This window comes from Lygodium microphyllum, chromosome 7, assembly GCF_053477565.2.
Source record: "Lygodium microphyllum isolate KBCC chromosome 7, Lygodium_microphyllum_v1.1.10, whole genome shotgun sequence".
In the NCBI taxonomy this organism is placed as follows: Eukaryota; Viridiplantae; Streptophyta; class Polypodiopsida; order Schizaeales; family Lygodiaceae; genus Lygodium; species Lygodium microphyllum.
This window is the reverse complement of record NC_141141.1, coordinates 30,694,485-30,714,474: the sequence shown is the minus strand read 5'-3', so window position 1 is coordinate 30,714,474 and position 19,990 is coordinate 30,694,485. Positions and strand designations below refer to the sequence as shown.

Sequence of the window (19,990 nt, the reverse complement as noted above, 5' to 3'; positions counted from 1 at the left end):
AAACAACCAAGTATGTACATGCCAACCATCACATAAGGAAGCATTTACTCCAATGGAAAGTAATTTGAAGCTTGTGAAAGATGATGGATCCAAAGTTGCAAATATCTTTGCAAAGCCCCTTGAACTAGACAAATTAACCATCTTCACAAATAAGCTTGATGTATGCAAGCAAGGGAGGGGGTTGGGGGTGGTGGTTTGAAGAGCTACCTATTACGTAGTATTGGACAAAATGAAACTACATATAACATAGTTTTATAAAGTAGTTTTGGGTAGAAGAAAACGACTTAGAAGGTTGTTTTGGGCACAAGGAAACTAGCTATTTGATATGTCTAGATAGAGGAGTAGTAGCATGATTCTCATCTACTATTTTATGTTGAGCTAGTCTCACTAACCATTGTATGAGGAGAGTAAGGAGGGTGAGGAAGTGTGAGAAGACCCAATTCATCTCTCGTATCATTTTATTACTTATCTACAATCAATACATTATCCCTTTGAGTATGTCCAATCAATACATTATCTCTTTGAGTATGCACAATCACTTCTCCTACCGTCACATTGTTTGGTTCAACTATAGTCTAATTGATTGTCGGTTCATTCCAATCAACTGTTTTTGTAATCTTATTGTCATCCACTTTCAACTAAATTAGTTGAAGTGTTGGAAACCTCATTCTCAAATATTTATGGCATGATAGTGGATTTGGAGGTCCTACAATAGTTTATAAGATGCTAGTAAGGCAAAATCTAGGAAGAGGGATATTGATGCCCCAATTCCCCAGGATTGATTATCTCCTCCTCACAAAGAGCCACTGCAGCAAGTAGAGTTGTTGCTCATGGGAATCCCCCTTAAAAAAAGGGATAGCAAGGTTTGACCTTCCCTAACATCGTTTAGAGGAGAATCTATGCCATTAAAGTTCAAGGAAAGTCCTAGCCAGTTGGATCTAGATGAACACTTGTTTGACATCCATGAGTGGCACCTTAAGATTTGGGAGAGTTGACTCTAGACAAAAGCTTGACTAGGATATAGGAGAGTGTCTCTAGCTGACCATTGTAGTAGCCAAGAAGCCAGAATGCATCTTAGCCTACATAACCAAGATTAGCGAACATGTTTTGATGTAGGCTAATATGGATTGGGAACCCTCACACACTAAGCATTGGGGCAAAGTATAGCATCACAAGGACTCTTGGCCAAACCATCTCGCAACACCTTTGGGATAGTTAGTGGTTGAGGAGAGTGCCTTACGTCTTTTGGCTTCTCGCACACATGGGGGCCTAGCAATTTAGAGTTGGTTTGTCCAGATGTAGTGGGATGGAGTTTGTAAGTGTTTCCCATAGCAACTCTTGGAGACTCTAAAAAAATGATCTTTGACCATGCAAGGCAACATTGCTAGTATAGAGATGATTTTGCCACATAGTCCATCAAGTTGCACCTAGCCTAGGTTGTATTTCTTGGAGGGCCTTGTGTAACCATCTACTATATGAGTAGAGATGCATGACACAAGCTTCATTGGTGCAATTTCTTGTGCTCTAGTGAGCTTGGAGGCATTACCTAGCCACCTCTGCCAAGTATTGGAGCCTACAACATCATGATCATAGGTCTTGGAGATCATTGAGAGCCTCACACTATGGCATATCTGGAAGGCATGCATGATTGCCAAATGATTTTCAATGCCGAGATTTTCTTAACATATAAAACCCTTGTATATATCTAAACATCTATTATCCACTCACTCCATGGCCCTTGGGATCAACTACTATAGGGTGGTCATTGCCATGCCCAATAGGAGCTCCACGATCACCTAGGGTGACCATAGCTTGTTTTTTCATGGTGTAGGCAAGCAAACTAAGGTGGAAATAACCCCCATGCACCCCCTAAGATGGCTTCTATCCACCATTCCCCTAGACCATCTTGCGAGGAGTTCTTATGAGTAATGTAATTAGCCACACTTTTTTTCATTTAAAAAAAAAAGATAATGGAAGAATGTGGATCTTAGAAGTTGATTATTTTGGAACATCCCTAAAAAATTTTGGAGGCATTTTTGGCCCTAAGGATTGTATGTAAATCTTCACTTAATAGGACTTAGCAAAGTACAATTATATCAATGACTAGTTTGAGAATACATTCGAGCTTGCTTTTCCTTTTTAAGTAGCTATTGGCATTTTTCTATCCTTTTTTATTCTTTTGTTTTTTTTTTTGGATGGGGGAGATCCTCCATCTATCTATTGCTTGCATGCATTGACATGTCTTGATGTCTCCAAACAATTAAAAAAATGCTTTGCACTAAACATTCAACATTGCAAACAAAATTATTATTAAGCTTTTAATCATTCTCCAATAAAATATTAGTCCTGACGATATGTCATGGCATCAGACTGACTCCTTTGAGAAATAATACAAATGATAAGAAATAAAAAAGAAAATATTTTACAATAAGGGTACCCTATAAAGACAAAACAGAACTATGAAAAGGGAAAGAGAGGAAAACACTCTTTTTCTTATGTTTAGTGTCCATTTGAGTTTGATCAATTTCCTTAGGAAGCATGAGAACATGTTTCACAAGCTTCCTCTTTCAATAGCTATCAAGGTTATAATTTTTTAGTCATGCGTGAAGAAAGGAGGATAGGAAATTTGGCATCTTGAAGAGCATACTAGACATAGAGCCTAGTTCTTGGGCTAGTTACACATACCAAATAAGGTACACCCACTTTGTCAGTATCAATGTACTTATTTAGGGATTGGGCATCCACAATTGTTTACACACTACAGAGGATATGACCTATTATTTACTTACCAAAAAGCTAAACTCCCTGCCTAGGTTTGGACAACAAGGAGTCTGCTCCACCCCCGCCCAATTTGTAAAGTGATGGACAAGGGTCTATTTTTTTGCATTTTTAGCAAGTAAAAACATTATGTTTATTATTTTCCTTCTTTCATTTTTGCAAAATGTGTCCTTTTCTTGTGTAAAGGTATTGTATTCATGTTGGCGCCTAGTTTCAAATAGTGCATGCCCACACTTTGGGCAAGAGTTAGGCGTCCATCACTTAGTGTTTAAAGTGGAGATCCATGAAAGTTTTAGGAGGTTTGGAGTGTATGAAAACATTACACTTTTCCTTAGTAGAATTTTGTAATGCAAAGATCAAGAATTGAAATTTGAGAAGCCATCCTTTGAGAGCACTGAATCTATGCATGCAAGCTTCATCTAGTGTCAAATAACATAGCATGTTAAAGGGAGGGAGGGAGGGGAGGAGGGACTTCTCTAAAGAACTATTATAGATTGCAAAATGGCGTATATATTGTGCACAAAATTTTACCTTGCAAATTCTACATATAAATACAACAATTAATATTGGACATCCGACTTAGTACACAACTTTGGAAGAATTTAATATATCTAAAAACGAATCCATAATTAAGTAATATTTTTTCTTTAATTTATGTTATCCCAAGCCCTCTAAATACATATGACTTTCTCCACATGGACAAAGGAGTGTAGGAAATTAAATCAAAAGCACCTACACACAATGAACCCTTCATTATTGCTTTTGATATGTAAAAGCTAAGAAATAACATGTAAAAGCTGCAAGCTATAAAAAGTAGACTCATAGAAAACACTTGTGAACTAGGACAATGATCCTCTCTTTTAAACAATCTTTCATATTGTTGCAAGTCTTATGCACATTGGATTATCATATTACACTCTTCCTTCAAATGTTAATATTAAGAATATTTCTACATAATTTAATTATGTGATATACTAATGTGAGCTACAAATGTAAATAATGGATTGGCAGTTTTCTAATGCCTAGCTTGGATGAATTGTAACACCTTACTATTTCAAAGTACATGTGCATGATGTAGGAAGTATAAATTGATTGAATTCATTTATATGCAAAAATAATAAACTACACAAAAATATTAGTAGACAAGTATGCATTCCATACAAGCATAATCATAAATTAACTTCTATCCTCATTTTATTACATTGATTCATATATTAGCTTCCTTTGTGATTACTATTATTGTAATGTTATCTTAAATTATTTTTCATGTAGTTCACTCTCTAATTCTATATTTAGGTGTCCAAGTGATGCCCTGGTTCAAATGTACATAGAATTAAATAATCAACACAACACACTAAGAACCATGCACATGAAATGATGATTTTGACAAGTGCACAATTGAATTTAAGACATGAAGTTACCAATAGTTGAGGATTCAATATAAAACAAATTGAGACATTTTTAGTCGCACTAAGTTATACAACGAATTGATCCACACAAGCACCTAATTTATATGCATGTTTTTGAATTTTCAAACCAATCAATGTTTTGTATGTCAAATTTCATATAAGAATACTATGCACGTTAAAAGTGTGCTCAACAAAATAGTTTGGTTGGAGATGTTTTTTTTTTTGCATGATTCGATAACACATAAATAATAAAAGAATGTCCATCATTTAGTGTCATGTTAGCCTAACAAACATTTGTTTAGAGTGGATGCTAAGATTTGCTCAATCCTTTTCATCCCACCTCGATAAATGAACTCCTTAACCAAAGTAAATAGTTATAGGCTTCCAAATATCATGTCTTCTCTTATGTTCTTGTTCTCTCTTTATATCATTAGTAATAAAGAACTCTTGCCTTCTTTTTTTCCACTACCCAACTCAATTTCCATACTTCTAAACCACAACAAAAAATATATTAAACTATCAAGATCTATAATATTGCACAATCATATAGTAACAAGTAATTACACAATTTAATTGATGGCATGTCATATTGTTATCAATATGCTTTGCTTATTGCTCATTTCCCCTCTCGACTAGGAAACTTTGACTAGAACACACTCATGTTCATATATATTTTCCCAATACACATTCACGTTCATGCCAACATCTTTCCATGTTCAAGTGATACCTATATGTGATTGTCATGTATATTTTTGACATTGTCATTTAAACCCAAATATTTTGTGATTATATGTTGATGCCTAGATTTGAGTCTATCTCATTACAACTAAGAGAAAAATGTTTGTTTTGCAACGTTTGCAATTGGTAAGGTCTAGCCCCTCCTCTAAAAGCTCCTACCACTCAAAAGACTCTCAACACTTCCAAGAATTCAAATAAATGGATACAAATCTCTAATTGCAATCACTAGACAAGTTGTACACCTTACAAAGTTCGAAATTGGAAAGGTTCAATACCCTCACCTAAAAGCCCCTCCCATCAAAAGACAATGACTACCTTGCAATCACTAGACAAGTTGTACACCTTACAAAGTTCGAAATTGGCAAGGTTCTATAACCTCACCTAAAAGCCCCTCCCATCAAAAGGACACTTAGACTACCTTGCAATCACTAGACAAGTTGTACACCTTACAAAGTTCAAAACTGGCAAGGTTCAATACCCTCACCTAAAAGCCCCTCCCATCAAAAGACACTTAGACTACCTTCATTATTCACATTGTCCAAACCACATGTTGGAACCTCGTTTAATGCAACTCTCTGTTCAAGGTTTAAAAAGAGAGGTGGTTAGATATCTGAAGGGTATGTGGAGTTATATTGCTAGATTGTAATCTACATGGAAATAGTGTCCACAAATATATAATTATAAAAATGTTTACTCATATCAAAAGACAACGTAGCTAATCTATGAGGTAAAATTCAATAATAAAAGAGACATCAACAAATTAAAACATGCAAAACACCATACATGATGGATAAATGACAACATGAGAAAAATGAAGAAAAAGAAATATTCCCATTTTTAGGATCTCATACACAAAAACAATACTATATATGAAACAATACACTAACAATCAATCATAGAACGTTCTCAATAATAATATGTAAAGTTCGTTCCCCTAGCAAGAAATGTGGATTCTTAAAGAAATTGTGCACACTTGTTTGCTCGAAGAATCTTTCAATGCTTGCAAGCTTAATTAGGCCAACAAAAGATAGTGCAAACTCTTAGATTCTGCAATGTTAAAATTTCCATAAAATATTTCATTAGCTATTTTGAATAACATGCGAGTCCATGCTTGCTATGAGAGGTACAATTTTTTTTAGAAAACATTTTTTCAAAACACCCCTAAAGTTGAGTGGAAACCCCAAAATACTCCCTAAGTACAAACATTGCCAAAACACCCCCAAAGTACAAACAATTGGCAAAACACCCCCAAGTGGTCAAAATTCCCACCTCCAATCTGAGAAAAATATCCAATGTACTAAACTTCATCATTTTCATTCCTCATGATCACAAAAGATTCCCAATACATCATATTTTGCTGGTTTTTATGACAATAATGATATTCCATTATTATGAGAGGATATAGTGATTTTGTGAAGGTACAATACATGAGATGAAATAGCTCATGATTTTATGGACACAAATGCAATTACTTGTGAGCTGATCTGTAGCAATTTTGGTCAATGATAGAACCTTGGTATTGCTACAAGCCTTGAGGCATTTTGATATTTTCCCTTTACTAATTATGGCCCACAATTATACCAATAACACCACAAACGTATATATATTCAAGAAAGACTCTGATCTGACCATCGAATCCCAAACAATTTTAGACAAAAGAGAAGAAACATGTTTTAAAAGGATATGTGGGATACGGGTCAAACTCAAGCTCAATAGTTAGGACTTAACAGGTGGGTGATGAGCAATCTGATTACAGACACATTTATGAAAGTTACTGTCAGATAAATGTGTGTGACTACAGAAACATTTATGGCTCTCATTGAAGTAACCAATTACAATCGTCTGCTCATCTTAGCTTCATGCAGCATCCATTGTAATTAGCGTTAGACAACATTTAGCCTGCTAGTTTCTCAACATTACTCCCAAGAACCAACTATCAAGAGTCCCCCAAATTCGCGATGATATATGCTTTTGCCTGTGAAATGTTTACAAAAATGGCAAATATGATGAGATCTGTTACACATTGCTGCTTGCAAGCATGAGTGACCTTGGGTTTTCTCTTGTTGCTAATGGGCACTACACTATCAACCGATTGTGAACTAGCATTTAACACAGTGGGATGGTCTTTCCACCCTCATGCTCCTGCGTTAGGAATGAACTAAATGCTGTGGGGGTCAAAGCAATTGGAAAAACTGCACGGATAATATACAGGTCAAAATTTTCAATCCTGCATATACACAGAAGTTGCAGGAAAGACTTGAGAGAGACAGGCATGAGAAGAAAAATTTGTGAACATAACGGGGGAGAGGAGAGATGGGCACAGGGTATCCTAAGTCACATCTGGTGGTTTCTGGTCTGGATCATGCAGACAGGACTTTTCGCTGAGATCTTGTTCAATGTCAAAGTAGTAATCCAGTATGGATAAACGTTCTAGTGCCTCAAAATTGGCCCTCAATCCTATGAATGCACTACCCATGCGAGCACACCCATTTGCAGGCCATCTACAGCCCTCCTCACTGTCCAAATCACAAGAATCACCGCATGTTCTTCTGAACAAATTTGCTGATAAGTCTACATCTGGGGAAATGGAAATAGAGACTGCAAGGTCTTCTGAGTTAGTCCTAGACAAGGCATCCTTCATAGCAGCATGATCATTCTGCTTTCTTGCTGACCCATCATTTCCAGAAGCTTCATTATCATCATCAGAGCTCATGTCAAGTACAGTATCACGATCTGAAAAGCGTACTTTACATCCCATTGCTTTCAAGGCACGCTTCATTGTGACATTTTCCTGGCAGACTCGTCCTGAGGATGCCCTTGCGGATGTTGATGCTTGTTTTTCCACACGCAGTTCTTCACTTACAAGCTTCAACCGTGAAGTCAATTCCTTGACCTTTGCTTCAGCCTTATCCTTTGCCTTTACAATGAGTACAAACTGTCAGTTTTAGAGCAGAGCAAACCTACAAAACCTACATAATAGGAGCCCGACATTTTCCCTTTTCCTAAAAACTTGGACCTTGAAATGTGTTTATACCTAAAAGATACGGGCTAAACTGCATTGTCACTTGGTACACACATAAACCTGTCTCACACAGAAGAGAAGTATAAATTACCTTTCTTATTCCAAAAAATGACTGCGCTAGAACACGACACTGATTCTCCAGCTCATTACCCTGCACCCAACTGCTAGAAAAGTTTCCATCTGAAATAAGCTCAGAAGGACAAGCCCATCGCAGGAAAAAGTTGGGCCAAAGAGTCGGTGCCAGTGCAGCAGCAGGAGGTAGTAATGGTCCATCTTGGTTCTGCCTATCATAGAAGATATTGTAGTGCTCATGATCCCTTCCTTTAGTAGAGCGCTGTTTCTCTAGATACACCCACATGCAACCACATGAATCTCGAATTCCAGCTTGTACCCTTTCCTTTTCACTGGAACACAACATGCTAAGAATGCTTAGAGAAATCATGACTTGCAACTGCTAAATACCCACAAAGATGCATCGGTCAGCATCAAAATAGCACATTATAATTTTTCATGGGGTGAAGAGGAAGAATATAACCATAGCAAGGTTCCAAATGGAGGGGTTGGGTGGGTGGAGACGCATCAAAGAAACAGAAAGCCTAAGCATGTAAGTTGTGTATAGGATAATAGAAAAGCTAGCATGCATTGTTCATGTTTGGGAATGCATTTGGGTGTTGACTGACATCTCAATCCACAAAATACTCAAATCAGGAGCTCACCCACATATGAATAAATCAGGAGCTCACCCACGATATATTCATACATCTGGGCCCAAGCTCTGGCCTTAAAAATGAGCCCACAAAATAATAGAATAGAGAACATGGAAGCTCTAGTACCACAACTGGGCATCTCAAAACAGTGAAACAAATAAGCAAAGGAAGTGGAAGCTTGCGCTAACAAAAATCTGGGTCCTTAGTTCGCTTTCTCTGAAAACAAATGAAAAGAGTAACTTCTGATTGTGTGATAAAGAGGGTGAAAGTTACTCAAGGTGTTATGGATCTTCTCCCAAGTGTGGAGCCGTGGAAGCAGCTATTGCTATGGAGATTGTAAGCCGACAAAGAGCCAAGTTTGAAAGAAATCAGTAACAGCACAGAAAGTGGAACTGAAGGACAGTGTGCCCCTAGCTTGGAAGGAAGAGAACATGGGAACATTTGCTATAGACAAGAGGCCGTTCTACAACCTGTATCTGCTAGAAGCAGTAGCCAAGGAAAGGAAGAAGGCAACCTGGCAAGGAGCTCCCACTCAAACCATTCAAGGTCCCTATCCAGGAGTACAACTAGGGCACTACAGAAGAAGCGAGGCCATCCTACTAGCAAAATGGCTATGGTCCAGTTAACTCTTCTCCACAAGGAAAGGTCCTCCTTTCTGGAATACAAAAAGTATTTTCTTGGTCTTACAAGGATCTCTCACAGGTAAGCATATCCAATGGTCAATACCTCCTTTTAGTTGACAACTACAAACCCCTCTGCAACAGACCCTATAAGCTCAATCCCAAATATATCGAGGCAATCAAGCAAGAGATGAACAAAATGCTAGGCAAATATTATCTGCCCGATACAAAACTCAAAGTGGCTCTCACATATGGTCATCAATCCAAATACTCTTATCAGAATTCTAGGCTCGCCCAAGCAGCCATTTCAATCACCTGAGACTGGTACAAGATTTTTCATGTGCACACGGGTACTACTCAACTCAAAAACGAGAAGATCTAGCAATCATATATGCCTAGCGAAAATTCAGGCACTATCTTTTAGGTACACAATTCAGTTCCCTTTCTTTATCACCAGCCATCATAAGTGCTTGTTGAACAAAGCTTCCAGGGACCAATGGACCTGGCTTTGGCTTTGGCTTTTGCAGAAATTCGACTTCAAGATCTTGATTCACCCTGGCAACATTGTGTCATGGCTTGCCGATTGTCAAGAGTCAAGATTTGGAGAACCAGCTTCAGGTATACATGATGAGCTTCCTAATAATGCTTTATTTCTGGCATCTTTTCCCTTCTACCAAGTGGAACAATATTGCCTTAATATACAAACATTGTCACACTATCGTTTAAAGGAGAAAATTTTCAAGAAATGACTCCTCAAGATAAATGGCAGCTCTTAATCAGAAATTAGCTCTTTCAATGCAGTGGATATTTCTACAACCTAGGTCATAATGAGGTGCTCCTTTGTTATACCTTGTCTCATGCAGTCCAATGTCTCATTACAGCGACCCATGTAGATCCACAAGGTGTTGATTACCTAGGTCAAGGTACAAGCCTCAAGATTCTCCCAGAGGGTCTTATGGTGGTCCTTTGTAAGCCTTCCCTTAAAGCTTGTAGACCATAAGTCTCAAGATTCTCCCAGAGGGTCTTATGTGGTCCACCATTTGTAACGACTGTAAGCCCTTCGTTAAAGCTTGAAGAACATGCCAGACATGAGTCCTAAACCAGCCCAAGTCAATCACAACCCTCTCGCACAGGCTCAAGATGTCACCCTTTGAGAAATAGGATTCGATTTTGTGGATCCACAGTAACCCCACTAGCCTCTCCCTCAAGAACCAAATATCTTGGTGACCACAAACTATGCTACTAAGTGAGCTGAAGCAATGGCATCAACATTACTATATACATTATCTTCAAGCCATTCCTCACTTTTGTCAAGAACAGTTCATACACCTAAAGAAAAAGCCCTCAAGGAACACTTAGATCACCTACAGCCTACCATTGGTCTTTGAAAAGCGTTTACAGACTGCACTCTGGCTCAATCCATTTAAATGTCACTTTGTGGTGGTCCAAGGCTCCCTCTTAGGTCACTTAGTTTCAGCAAAAGAATTCACCCTAGTTCCAAAAAAGATTATCGGCATCCTCATACTACCTACCCCAAACACATTAAAAGGAGTTCAAATTTTTCTTGGACATACTCACTATCACAAACGGTTTCTGGGACTATGTGTTGATGTGTCTTAACACATCATCAATGAGACCATCAGGGCCCTCCTCACCAAATACAAAAGTTTTCATTGGAAGTCTTTGCCTAGTATCCAAAACTTTAATAATGACCAAGTTGAAAGCACGAATAAGATGCTATGTAAATTATTGTGAAAGACTTGTCTAGTTCCTTTGAACTAGGCCATCGTGCCTTACCCCAAACGAGCATTTTGTACTTGTCTCTACTCCTCCACTCCCTTAGCTCAACTTTACTCATACTCAGCACACATTACTAGGGGATGCTCAGCTAAAATATGCATTACATGCTGAATTAGCCTTTTAAACAGCCCCAAAAATGCTTAAATAATGAAAAACCCTAAAATAGGGAGCGGTTCGAGAGAGTTAAGACGGGGAGAGATTCAAGGTTCCAAAACTTTCTATAAATAGGCACGTTGCCCTCTATTCAGTCCAATCTCGTTTTTGCAGGTTTCAGGCCCTCTAGCTCTGCTGCCCACACCCCATTTGTGGAGGACATCTCAGCCGAGGCTGCCTGACATTTTTTAAATCAATCCGGCAGCTATTTCCAGCCTTCATCATGCAGTCTACACCATCTAGTACTGTTATCCAGCCCCAATGACTATTGATGATCACTCAGCCTGCTATCACATTGCAGCAGCTGCTGCATTTACACCTGCTGGCTGCCGCTCTGCCCCTATTGACTGCAAATGTTGCTGCATTGTTCTATGCTGGCTGCCATACAGCCTGCCACGTCATCATCTGCAGCTGCATTGATTGTTCTCTCTCCTCAGTGGGTCCGACACTGATCCAACACATCATTAGTGCGTCCAACACTGATCCAACACATCATCTGCTGTGTTTGCTGCTGTCCGACATCTTGGAGGCTGCATCGCTGCATTTTGGGTTCCATCATCAGGAGCATGACACACTCTCCAACTTATTACCTCTACCTCGGTCCTTGAGACATGAGAGTTTGGGGTACATTTTTCATCCCTTGCATGGGTTGTTTGCTCCATGAGCATCATATTTTATTCATTCATTCATTCAAATCTTCATTGTATTCATTGTCTCTGAGTTACCCTAACCTTGTGTTCTGTTGAGTTTATGCTTTGTCGTACGTTTCACTTATGTTTTAGTGTTAGGGTATTTCTTTACATGGTATCAGAGCAAGGATCTCTCTGAAGAAACCCAGGCCTTTGATCTGAAAGCCCTTCGCAAGAAGTACAGACAATAGAAAGGCAAGATGATTTCAAACACATCTTCACCACATAATAATGCTCCTGAGCCTAGCACATCGAGAAACAACATGGAGTGGGCCTCCCAACTTGCTTGTCTAACTTCCAACATCGCCAAAGAGACTCCGGACTAACACTTTGCGTTTTGCATTTTTGTGTTAGTTTTTCTTCAATACACACACACAACCCAATAAGCATAACAAGTATTATGTATCTTCAATCTGCAAAAATATCACATGGTTTGCTTAAGTAAGAAAAGTTTGAGTTTTGAGTTTTACATTTTAAGTTTTGTGTTTTGTGTTTTTGTGCTTTTATGCTTTTTGAGTTTTGTTGTGTTTTAGAGTTTGAGTTTTGTATTTTTTCTTACCCTACAAGTTCCATTACTTCAATCTTAATCCAATGAATCAGATCCTTCCGATTTTTCCTTCTTGACCTAGCTATCAGTAGTCTTCATATAAAGCTGAGGCGCCTCTTAAATTGATTCATGTTTATCTTTGTAGGGTAGCATCCACGGCAATGCACTATACTTCTTTTTTATTATGGATGATAATTCTAGATACATATCGATGTACTTTTTCAAGTATAAGTCCAATGCCTTTACATATTTCTCACCTTGGGTGTTGTTGGTGCATAACCAGACTAGTCGTCATATAGGATGTACAAGGAGTGACAATGGGGGACTAGTTCACTTCCCACGAGTTTTCCGAGTTTTTACACAAGCATGGCATTTCACGCCAGCTTATCTCTATCAATCCCCTTCATAAAATGGAGTCATAGAGCATAAGAACCAAACCATCATGACCATGGCATGCTCTATGCTATTCACAAGAGAGCTCTTTTAGTGCCTTTGGGTCAAGGCAGTTAACACTTGGATATATATCCTCAACCCGTCCACGACCACGGTTGCCCCTTAACGGACTCCGCATGAGGCATTTTTTGGCTCTCTGCCTGTAGTTTCCCACTTTATAGTCTTTGGAAATCATGCCTACATGCACATCGCTGATGATAAGATAGATAAGCTCACTCCTAGAGCTAATCTATTGATCTTTATAGAATATGTCTTCGAAGTGAAAGCCTATCATCTATCCAATTCTCAAACAAACAAGGTGATCATTACGAGAGATGTAGTGTTTAATGAGAGACATTGTGTAGTTTTCTGCATCAGACTCCGAGCCCTTTCCTCACATTATTCCCTTGAAGATCGTGCCTTCTGAGTTGGGTCTACTGCCCACTCTTGCTCCACTTGCAGATTCTTCCACTCCTAAGCCCCCTCCACAAGACCAGCAACCTCGTTGGTACTAGGAGACCGTGCGGAATTCAAGGATCCTTCTATCAGATTTCACTCTAGAGGGCCCTAGAAGATCTATCCCGGCTTGCACCTCAAGCTTCATATGTGTCACTTCTTATAGCTGATTAGATAGCGCATTCTGAGTTAGATAGTTGAAAGGAGGCCCTTCAATATTCCCAATGGCGAAAGGCCATGGAGAAGGAGCTAGAGAGTATTGACCAAAATAGGACTTAAGTCTTTGGTGGATCGTCTGAGTCACAAGAAAGTCATCGAGATGAAGTGGATAGTTAGGACCAAGATGAAGGCTGATGGGATTTTAGACAAGTACGAGGTCATGCAAGGGTTTCAACAAAAGCAAGGTTTTGATTATGAAGAAACATTTACTCCTACTGTGTGGTTAACATCATTCGGTTTGTTGGTTGCGCTAGCCACTTACGACAATTGGCCAATCTATCAGATGGATGTCAAAAGTACCTTTTTGCACGGTTATCTGAAGGAGGAAGTCTATACGAAGCAGCCATCTGAATTTTCTTCTACTGATCGGAAAGATAAGGTATTTTGGTTGCGGAAAGCTCTTTCTGAGTTGGAGCAAGCACCACGGTCTTGGTTCCAAAGGATGGATGAGTTCCTTTGAACTCACGGATACCATTCTACCCCTTGTGACCTAAACTTATGTGTTTGTATCACTTTCAAAGGGGATTAGCTGTACACGACTTACTCATCACTCGCTCAGGTTTTGCTATCATAGTGGAAATTAAAGCCAAGCTCCATGCTACATTATGGATAACAGACCTCAGTTTATTGTCTTTCTTTTTAGAGATGGAGATAGTCCAATCTAGGGGATGTATTTTTCTGTCATAGCGAAGTACGCTCTTCACTTGGTGAATCAGTTTTGCTAGAATCAAAGACAATTTGTGACCACGTCTCTTAATCTAATTGTCCACTTATCTAAGGATATCCTACATAGGCTTCAACCCTTCGACGAGCACACTTGTAGATCCGTAGTATAAAAATTCCTTTGGCTGATACATACTAGGCCAACTTTAGCATACTTAATTAGTTGTCTCAGTCAATATTTCACTATATCTAGGATGTCACATTGGATTGTATGTCTTTCTGTTTTGAGATATCTGTAGTGTATCTATTCTTATGGATTGACTTATAATTCTGATTTATGTTTGCAAGGGTACATTGATTTTGATTGGGCAAGAGATGCTAATACCCGGTGTTCCTAAGGCAGCTGCCTCTTTACCTTGGGCACAACTCCCATCTCTTAGGCCAGCCATAAGTAGAAGACAATGGTGGCTTCCATGGCTCAAGCTGAGTATAGGACTCTCTTTGATGGCACCACCAAGACCATCTACTTGAGAAGCTTACTAGCGACACTTCAGTTCCCATGTATTACACCAACTATCATCTACTGCGACAGTCAAAAGTACGATTATACTAGCTAGTAACCTGATCATCACACCTCCAATGTGGCATATATTCATGTATGTTTTCACTTCACCAAAGAGAGAGTTGAGCTAGATACTATTCAACTAAAGTGTACACCTTTATCAGAAACTTTGTAGACATATTGACCAAGGCGGTCGATCGACCGATGCTTCAATATTTCTAGATCAGCTCGGGTTCATTCTCCCCTACTTTTTTTGATTGATGGGAAGAGGATGCTTCCCTCAAGCTTTCCCTTCCTCTTTGAGAGGGAGCAATTCTCTTCTCTTGATAGTGACACACATAGTTGCCTCCGTACCACATACGGTACTGTTCATACCGTACGATCCGTATGGCACCGTACAGCACGTTTTCGTACGTTATTTTGCACCCTTTTGGGCCACCTCACCTGCGCGTCCAGTGTCTCGTGTCCCATGTTTCCTACGCCCCCGCCTTTACTCCTATACGTTCCGCCTGCCTGCGTGGTACTTTTTGGGGGGGTGGGAAGCCTTGGATACCTCATCCCACCCATTTTTCCAGCCATGCACTCCCCCCCCCCCCGCAAACCCCCAAAGCCCTCTTTGGATTCCTTCTAGCTTGCAGCCCTCTCTTTGACCGTTGACCCCTATTTCAACTTTGACCCTTCTCTCATCTACAAAAAATGCTCCTCTCCTCCATGCTCCCACACCAATTCAACAAGCACTTACCATTCTCATCTTCCTCTCTTGGATCTTGAATGAACTTGTGATTTGTCATTCTTGAATCTCATCTCCGATCCCCTCTTTCCCGCACCCTATCGAAGCATTTGTCATTCTTAAATCTCATCTCCCATCCCCTCTATCCCGCACCCTATCAAAGCATTTGCCATTCTCAAATCTCATCTCCCATCCCCTCTCTCTCCCTCTTGCTCTTTCAACTTTACCCTAATCCTCGGGCCTCTCAAGTCTCTCTCCCTTTCAACTTTCAAGACTCAAGTTTCAAAAGTTGAGACTCAAGCATCTCTCTCTCTCTCTCTCTCTCTCTCTCTCTCTCTCTCTCTCTCTCTCTCCTCTTTATCCATCATCGGCACCATGACTCGTGAGAAGCACAAGGTCTTCAATTTGCACGTGATCCATGTGGAGAGGGACACAAAGAAGTCCAACTCCCACCATTGGACATGCAAGTATTATGGGAAGTGCTATACAAGTGATACAACTCGGTTTCTCCAACATCTTTCCAAGACGGGAGGGCAAGTTGCTCCATGCAAGGAGATCCCTGAACATATCGTGCAGGAGATTCTCACCAAGATGAGAGGGGAATCCACAAGAGGAGGAAGTGGCTTATCAGCACCAACTCCTATGCCTACTAACGAGGAAGTATAAAACGTGGGCGTATCTTCAACTGATGCGGGAGAGGCCTCTACTATTGGTGGTGGGAGCTCCACATCTGCATCCAGCTCTGGTAAAAGACAAAGAATGGAGGCTGATGCGGTACCGGAGAGACAATCCTCTCTCTCTCTCAAGCTCTCAGTCATGTGCGTGGATCGGTTGCCTTTCTTAGAGAAAGGCAACAACTTGCAGACATTGAAATTACATGCACAGTGATTGAGTGTAATCCTGCATTCAATATCCTAAAGCAAGAGCAATGGAAGAAGATGGTAGAAGCCATTGCCAATGTGGGTCCATGTAAAGGATGGACTGGTGTTGCCTACAACAACGACATGAGGACGAAAAAGATTGATGAAGAGAAGGAGAGGATTGATAGAGTCCTTGATCCTATTCAGGCCGCATGGATAAAATATGGTTGCTTCATTCTCACTGACGGATGGAGTGATCGTAAGAAATGAGGCATCATCAACATACTTGCCACTCGGCACTTACTTTTTGTGGGATGTAGATACTAGCAAGAGGGGGAGGAATACAACGGGCGCATTCATCTACTGCCACATTCGACAAGCTATAATTGAGGTATACATTGCCTTTTAAATTTGTTTAACTTTCTTTCATTATGATAATTGATTTATGCATAACTATCTATCTCCCTATTCTAATTTCTCTCTAGTATCTATCTCGATTCTCTCTTTCCCCAAGGCTGCAAGGCCCCCAACCCCCATCTCTCTTTATTTTTTAATCTTGAAAGTTAAAAGTACAAACTTGAAAGGCTCAACTTTCTTTTTCTCTCTCTAACCTCCAAGTAATGTTAGTATACTTGTAATTTGTAAATTGTGGTTGTAGGTGGGCCCCTTAAATGTGGTGCAAGTTGTTACCAACAATGTATCGAATTGTCTGAACGTGGGCCGTTTGCTTGAGGGTGAGTTTCCCACGATTGTGTGGACTCCATGTGCAAGTCATTGTTTGCACTTGCTCATGGAGGACATTGGGAAGCTTAAGTGGGTGAAGAGTGTGGTCCGCAAAGCTATATCAATTGTCACATTCTTCATGGTAAAGGTAAAGGTGCTTGCGATGTATCGTGAGCATAGCACACTGGAGTTGAGGAAGCCTTCTTCAACACGCTTTGCTTACATGTGGTTATTGTTGGAGTGCTTTTATGAGATGCGGTCTACCTAGACAATGGTGTCTACTCTATGGAATGAGTGGGATAAGCACAAGACAGAGGAGGCCAAAGCCATACAGTGCTTGTGCCTTAATGAGCAGTTTTGGCAAAAAGTTTGTGCCATTGTCATTGTCGTGACTCTCTTTTATAGGGTGTTACGTATGTGTGATTGCGAGGGGTCCACCATGGGCCTTCTCGTTCACTTTTTTAGAGCAGCATTGGTGGAGGCATGTGCTTGTATAGTGGTCATAGAGACACAGCATGCACATGTTTTAGAGATAGCAGAGAGGAGATGGGCTTGGATGCATAAGCCCATCCATGGCTTTGCCGCATTGGTACATCCGGCCTACAAGTCACCGGTAGTCATGGATGATAGAGAGTTCCATTAGAACGAGCTTGCTTATTTGACTCGTGTGATCCTTATGGATGACCACAATGCAGTGCTGGAGGAGCTAGGATGCCATGCAGATCAGAGAGGCATGTGCCTTTTGCTTCTTCCACTTGTTGGAGGAGAGAGTCACTTGTGAAGCCTTTATTTTGGTGGCAAAACTTTGGATACGCATTGGAGACCCTTCAGTCCTTAGCCATGAGGGTCCTGCCCAAGATTGCCCTTCGGGTGCAAGTGAGAGAAACTAGAGTGCCTATTCTTTCATTTATACAAAGATTCGCAATTGGCTTAGCACACGACAATTAGAGCAGCTAGTCTATTGCCACACTAACTTACATATGATGAGGACTGTAAAGAGCATGGGTAGTCCGAAGAAGGTAAAGTTTAAACACTTAATCATAACATTTAAAATTTATTGTTTTAAACTTTGAACTTTGAAGTTTATACTATACTATTTAGACATTCAATGATCAATCTTACATGCATTGCTGCATTGTGTAGGTGAATGTTGATACATTCAAGTTGACGGGTGACACTTTTCGGAGTATACATTAGGAGGTGGAAGAGAAGGAGATGATTTTTGCAGAGCTCTATAGAGAGCTTATAGTAGCAGATACTCGTGACACTCACAGTCAGCGTGCTCATGGGCGAGGAGTTCGAGTAGGTGGTAGCAAGGGCATGGTCATTTAACCACCTTCATTATCAAGGAGGGGTGGTTCGAGTGGCTTGTAGACATATGTAAGGCGGGGCTCTAGTAGCTCACATTCTGTGCCTCATGATGACATCCCCCCCTTGCCTACACAGCTGCCACCTAGGCAGCCATCATTTGATAATGATAGTAACCTCATCAGTGAGGACGAGTATGAGTGTGTCTCATTATCCGATGCTGAGGAGTCATCTTCAGACTCTCTTGATGAGCAGTCAGATGGTTCTGATGATGATGATGATGATGATAATGATGATAGTAATGTCTCATCATAGATTCATAGGTCTCTCTCTTTTTTGTATCAGATATACTAGATTGTACTTGTATTGCATGTTTTGCGCAGTCCATGTGACCGCAATGGTCACCCTTATGTATTCATCTTATTCTGTAATGAAATGGCTATTTTCACTTTCAACATGTATTCTATGATCTATCATTTAATGATTTATGGTTTTTATTATTTAAAAAATCATATTTTTTTTCATACTAATATCATACCATACCTTATAAAATTATAAGGTACCATTTAGTACCATATTGTATCGTACTGTACCGTATCGTACCTTTCCTATCTAACAACTATGGTGACAAGGTATTGTTTACTACTATTGATTTAAATATTATGTATATTATACATTGTATTTTCATCTATCTCATTACAATGACCACCATTGTAAAAGGATGCTTGGACAAGTGAATAATTTCCTTGCAAGGACATTCTTCAAGTGGCACCGTTACATTACATTTTACATGAGCATAATCACACTTGCATTGCCTCTTGCGTAACTCCAATGCATTTGCTTTCTATTCCTATAAACATGCATTTGTGTGCAATCATCCCTTTTTAGTCTTTGAAGAAGCCGACTTTGGATCCACCATGTTCATGGAATTACACATAGCAATCTCCGAGGGAGTCTCTATTGCTTGCTTTCCACACTTCTTTTTTGCCTCTATATATCCCTCATATTTTGCTTCATTCACACTTAGTCTATTTTCTTCATCACTGACACCCGGTAGTGATTGGGATAGATTTGCTTGTTTTGTGAAGGTTAGGAGACTAACCATCCCTATCTTCCCTTGGGACATTGTTACTCAATTGACCAAATACTTCTTGACAACCCTCACTTAATACTGAATCTTTTTAAAAACACAACAAAATTCCTCCAAAAAAAAAAAGATAGTTCATTATGTTTTCACCCTTTGTGGGACTTAGTAGGCCATTGAGTAACCAACGAGCACCCTTTATCCAATGATATGTTCTCTTTGGGGTGAACACTTGAGCTCCCTTGGTAAGATAATCATTGCCTCTGTAGTCTTGGTAGGTCATTGGGCAACCAACGTGCACCCTTTGCCGAATGCCCTAGCTGCTTTGGGATGGGACGCCTTGTAAAAAGAAAAGAAAACAAGCTTGGGCTTGTTTGTAGTCCCTTTCTGGTTCTAGTTTTGGATGAGAAAGGGGGTGTTGAGCTAAATTATTATAGCCTTAATTAAACAGCCCCAAAACTCAAGTTAATAAAGAAATTTAACCATTTCT

At 39.8% G+C, this 19,990-nt stretch overlaps 1 protein-coding gene across 3 annotated transcripts in view; it reads right to left on the bottom strand.

Moving 5' to 3' along the window:
- Nucleotides 1–5,230: 5,230 nt before the first annotated feature.
- LOC148033315 (phosphatidylinositol-3-phosphatase myotubularin-1-like) overlaps nucleotides 5,231–19,990 on the bottom strand; it is a 244,047-nt gene continuing 229,287 nt past the window's right edge. Inside the window, exons 19-20 of one of the 3 annotated variants that reach the window (XM_087681219.1) lie at nucleotides 8,039–8,351; nucleotides 6,331–7,842 (exon numbers count right to left, since the gene is read on the bottom strand). In XM_087681219.1, the coding sequence (XP_087537345.1) occupies nucleotides 7,255–7,842; nucleotides 8,039–8,351 (901 nt within the window). In that variant the 3' untranslated portion in view covers nucleotides 6,331–7,254. Of the gene's footprint in view, nucleotides 5,501–6,330; nucleotides 7,843–8,038; nucleotides 8,352–19,990 lie in introns of those variants that run through there. The other 2 variants (XM_087681218.1, XM_087681221.1) reach the window with 2 other exon arrangements.